This window comes from Octodon degus, unplaced genomic scaffold (genome assembly GCF_000260255.1).
Source record: "Octodon degus isolate 3935 unplaced genomic scaffold, OctDeg1.0 scaffold00320, whole genome shotgun sequence".
Classification (NCBI taxonomy): domain Eukaryota; kingdom Metazoa; phylum Chordata; class Mammalia; order Rodentia; family Octodontidae; genus Octodon; species Octodon degus.
Window position 1 is genome coordinate 248,669 of NW_004524896.1, and position 5,111 is coordinate 253,779.

Consider the following 5,111-nt stretch of genomic DNA (forward strand, 5'->3'; position numbering starts at 1 on the left):
GGCCGGGGCCGGGGTCGCGGGGGTGCCGGAGCCCCGCGCGCGCCCCTGCCGTGCCCCACGTGCGGCCGCCTCTTCCGCTTCCCCTACTACCTCTCGCGGCACAGGCTGAGCCACTCGGGGCTGCGACCGCACGCTTGCCCGCTGTGCCCCAAGGCCTTCAGGCGGCCCGCGCACCTGTCGCGCCACCTGCGGGGCCACGGGCCACAGCCCCCGCTGCGCTGCGCCGCTTGCCCGCGCACCTTTCCCGAGCCCGCGCAGCTGCGCCGCCACCTGGCACAGGAGCACGCGGGCGGCGAGGTGGAGCTGGCCACGGAGCGCGCGACTAAGGAGGAGGGCGAGGGCACCGAGCCGCCTACGGGGGGCGCAGCAGGCACGGAGGGGGAGCCGTGGGCCGAGGGCGAGCCCTCGCCGGCCGCGCCCCCCAGCGCGGAGCCTCGCATGCCAGAGCCCGGGGCGGCGGAGGCCGGCGCGGCTGAGCTGCGCGCTGAGCTGGCGCTGGCGGCTGGGCGGCAGGAGGAGAAGCAGGTGCTGCTGCAGGCCGACTGGACGCTGCTGTGCCTGCGCTGCCGCGAGGCCTTCGCCACCAAGGGCGAGCTCAAGGCGCACCCATGCCTGCGCCCCGAAGGCGAGCAAGAAGGCGAGGGCGGGCCACCGCCTCGCCCCAAGCGACACCAGTGCTCCATCTGCCTCAAGGCCTTCGCCAGGCCCTGGTCGCTGTCTCGCCACCGGCTGGTCCACTCCACCGACCGCCCCTTCGTGTGCCCGGACTGCGGGCTGGCCTTCCGCCTGGCCTCCTACCTCCGCCAGCACCGCCGAGTGCATGGCCCTCTCAGCCTGCTGGTGCCACTGCCCAAGAAGGACGACAGGGCCTCTGGCGCCCGGAACTCGGGGCGAGGGCCCGAGGGCGGCGAGGGCGCCTCGGAGGGGGGCGACGGCGGCGGTGAGAACGGGGGTGATGCTGGTCCCGCGCGGCCCCCAGCAGGCGAACCCCGCTTTTGGTGCCCAGAGTGCGGCAAGGGCTTCCGTCGCCGCGCGCACCTACGCCAGCACGGTGTTACCCACTCGGGCGCGCGCCCCTTCCAGTGCGTGCGCTGCCAGCGCGAGTTCAAGCGCCTGGCTGACCTGGCACGCCACGCGCAGGTGCACGCGGGCGGCCCGGCCCCGCACCTCTGTCCTCGGTGCCCGAGGCGCTTCTCACGGGCCTACAGCCTGCTGCGCCACCAGCGGTGCCACCGCGCTGAGCTGGAGCTGGAGAGAGTGGCCGCGCTGCAGGCCCTGCAGGCCCAAGCCACGCAGTCGTCGGCAGAGCAGGAGGCTGAGGGGGTCCCGCTGGCCCTTGCACGCATTAAGGAGGAGCCCCCCTCCCCGGGGACCCCACCCCAGTCTCCCGCAGCACCTCCGGTCTTCCTCAGCGCCTCCTGCTTTGACAGCCAAGACCACTCAGCCTTCAAGATGGAGGAGGATGAGGTGGACAGCAAAGCCCACCTGCGCGGCTTGGGGAGCCTGGCCTCCTGACCCTCAGGGCCCCTCCGCCCTCCATGGGAGCCCCCGGTTTGCATTGGAAGGAAAGGACCCCCTGCGCCAACACCCTCCAGCCTTGGCCCTCAGAGCAAAGGCTCCGGGCTGCCCCCACACCTTACCCTCCCCAAATCCCTGTGCCACTCCCTCGCGTGTTCAGGAAGAAGGACTTGGAACCGGAGGCGGAGGACGCTAGGCCACAGGGAGGTGGGCGGGCGGCTCCACCCCGCCGGCTGGTCCTGCGAGACACTGAACACCATCACCTCTTTGGAGCTGCTCCCAGGGAGTTCCTGTGGGCAAAGGTCTGTCTGTCCCTGTCCGTGAATAAATGTGAGCTGGTGAACTCGCCTGTGGCTGTCTGTGGAGGGCGCTGGGGGATTCGCACACCAAAGCGTCAACCAGGCAGGAAGCCTAGGGACCCTGAGGAGAAGGGGACATGGGTCCTCACAGGCAAATGGTCCCCAGACACTCCCAGTGCTTTAGTCAGTGCCAGGCACCGCAGGTCCTGCCCATCCTGGGGACTAAGAGGTCTGTCCCTCCTAGGGAGCCAGAATTCTACAACTACAATGGTCTGAGCAAACTTTTGTGGCAAGAGAATGTTCTAGATCTTTGCTGTCTTGTATAGTATCCTCCAGCCACATGGGACTGTTTTGTTTGAAAATCGAAGGGGTGCATGCAGGCCCGTGAGGTGGGGCCAAGTAGCTGAGGGGCGCAGCTCCAGCATGTACCACTGTACCCACTCTAATTTTTTCCCTTAACCCACATTTTTAGGCCCTAGGAAAGGAGTGGAAGGGTAAGAATATTCACTTGCCAGCCTTTCTTAAATCTCTTTCTTGCCGTCTGCCCCCCCCCCTTCAAAGGCTGTCCCTTGTCATATGTAAATAATATGGTGTCCTTCCTCTTACCTGCAAGAGAAAGTGAGCATGGGCACCACCCCCATTTTCTGGGGTGGCAAATTGAGGCCTTGAGGGGCAGCACCCCCATTTTTCCCATCTTAACCATCCCACGCGTAACTATCTTGTCTGCTTCCGTGGCACAGGTGGGGTTGGTTGTGACCTTGCAGGGAGCTGGGTGGGGCTTGAGGGGACAGTGTAGGTGACTACCTGGCCCAACTGGGGAGTCAGGCAATAACCAAAATCTGGGACAGAGAAATTAGGGTTCCCTCTGACCCTGTTCCTGAGGGACCTGTCCCATAGGGCAAGAGCTATTACCTCATGCCACTGCATTTCCCAGAACCCTTGTGGCTCCCCAATACCATATGCAGATGTGACCACAGACAGAGCTGGCCATAAACTCAGTGTGCAGCCCAGGCTGGCCACTATGCAGCTCACGGCAGTCCTCCTGCCTCAGCCTCCAAGTGCTGGGATTACAGGTGTGTGCCACCACACCTGGCAACCCTTATTTTTAGAGTAGCTTTAGTGTCATGAACAAAACCCATCAGGAGAGGGGATTCCACAGACCCGCCTAAGAGGCAATACTGTGAGCCAACTTTCACCCTGCATGTTCAGGAGGGCTGGAGACAGCAAGGTCCCCAGGAGGAGATGGCAACTGCTCTGCTTCCAGATGGAATCTGGGTCCTGTGGAGAGGACAGGCCTCGCAGAGCCAGAGCGCTCCTCTGAGTCGCTTCGAAACACCGAGACACAGTTCTGGACACAGACAGCCTCTCGTGGGGGCAGGCACACCAGCCTGCCACATAGTCCTTGTCTCAAAAAAGTGAAACACCAAAACCAGTGCAGTGTGCACAATACCATGCCCTGTGCCAGAGAAGGGAGGGAGGGCTGATGGCCAACCCTGTAGAGCTTCCAGCGGTAGCAGCCCAGCGCGGCACGCGTGCTGTGGGCTCACCGCCGTCGTATGATCGAAGCATTCGCTGCATCGTGGAGGGACAAGCAGATCAGCTCCTTAATCCTCAAGACGGCGCAATAAGCCATAGCCCAGACGGGCTCCAGTGGGTTTGTGTAGGAGGCTGTTTGTTTTTTTCTCAGTCAGGATCTCGCTGTGTGATTCAGGCTGGCCTAAAGCTCACCAAGGCCCAGGCTGGCCCGAGAGGCGTGACTGGGAATCGCTGCACAGCGCCATGAATTCATCACAGGTTGTGGAGCTGCACACCTGTGGTAGGAAAAGTCTACAGTGTGTAACCGATACCTTCATAGAGCTGTTTAAGAAAATCCTGGGCGTGCTGGCGCACACTTAGGATCCCAGCCCTCGAGGGGCTGAGGCAGGAGGATCGCCACCAGCTGAAGGCCAGACTTCATAGTGAAATCCTGTCTCAAGCAAAAATAAAATAAAAAAGGACCAGCCAAATAGCGCAGTGGATTAAAGCTCCTGCAAGCAGGCACAGGGGCCGCAGATTCAATCCTGGGACCTGCCTTTCTGGCCCCGCCCCCAGGGCGTGCTGAGCCGGGATTGAGACTGGGCATGGTGGTGCGTGCCTGTTATCCCAGCTCTTGGGAGGCTGTAAACAGGCAGATCACTGAGTCCGATCAAGTAGTGAGACCCTGAACACCCTGTATATCCTTCCCTAAAATACAAAAAGAAAATTAAAACAAAATTTAACACATTAAAATGCACATTGCCATGATCCTCCACTCAGTGCTCCATATCCTCCCCACCGCCTCATACACAGTCACTGTTTTTGGCAAACATCACTGTACATTTGTTTCTTTTCTTGTGGGTTTTTTGTTGTTGTTTTGTTTTTTGTCTTTTGTCTTTTTGAGACAAGGTCTCACTACCTAGTTCAGGCTAGCCTTGGGCTTTGTAGCCCAAAACAATCCTCCTACCTCAGCATCCCAAGAACTGGGATGACAGTGTGCGCCAGTACCCCCAGCGAACATTTCAACCTACCATGGATGTTTTCATTGCTCTTGGGCAGATTCTGGGCAGGGGACCGTCAGGCTGAGGAGAAGCCCGTCATGATTTACTTTTCCAGAAAGAGCAGGATGTTTTCACAAGGAGAGCAAGCATTTCCCACCGAATCCTTGCAGGCACACAGGCGACCACCCGAGCCATGGCCACACAGCGGGAAGCCACCCAGCTGCTGCTCAGCCCTGGGGGCCAGGGAGAGGAGCTGCTGCAAGTGGGTGGCATCCCACGGGCGGCTCGGCAGGGCAGGGCTGGGCCGAGGCAGCACGGCAGGAACTCCGAAGGATGCACAGCCAGGTAGGGGCTGAGGAGAGGTGCACGCAGAGCGGGAAGGAGCTGACTTTTTTTTCTTGTTATTGTGAATTATTATTATTATTATTATTTTTTGGAGGCAGGATCTTGCTGCATAGTTCAGGCTGGCTGGCCTTGAATTCACTGTGTGGCCCAGGCTAGTCTCAAACTCATGATCCTCCTGCCTCAGCCTCCCGAGTGCTGGGATAGCAGGTGTAGGCACCATGCCTGACTAATTGTGAAATTTTAGAAACACTGACAAATGGTAACCATTTGTGGTAATTCCTGGGAGTCTTCAATTTGTATGCTATATTTCCTTTTTTTTTTTTTTTTTTTTTTTTTTTTTTTGATACAGAGGATCCAACTCAGGATCTTGTACTTGTGAGAAACTTAAGGCACTGAACCATATCCCCAGCCCCCTATACTTACTCTATAATGA

The 5,111-nt window shown here is 59.6% G+C and overlaps 1 protein-coding gene across 1 annotated transcript; it reads left to right on the forward strand.

The window, feature by feature from the left end:
- Znf579 (zinc finger protein 579) lies at window positions 1-1,861 on the forward strand (the record flags this gene model as incomplete). Its single annotated transcript, XM_012513083.2, has 1 exon — window positions 1-1,861. A coding segment is annotated over one exon (1,515 nt), but the record flags the coding sequence as incomplete, so codon positions are not given.
- Window positions 1,862-5,111: the final 3,250 nt, after the last annotated feature.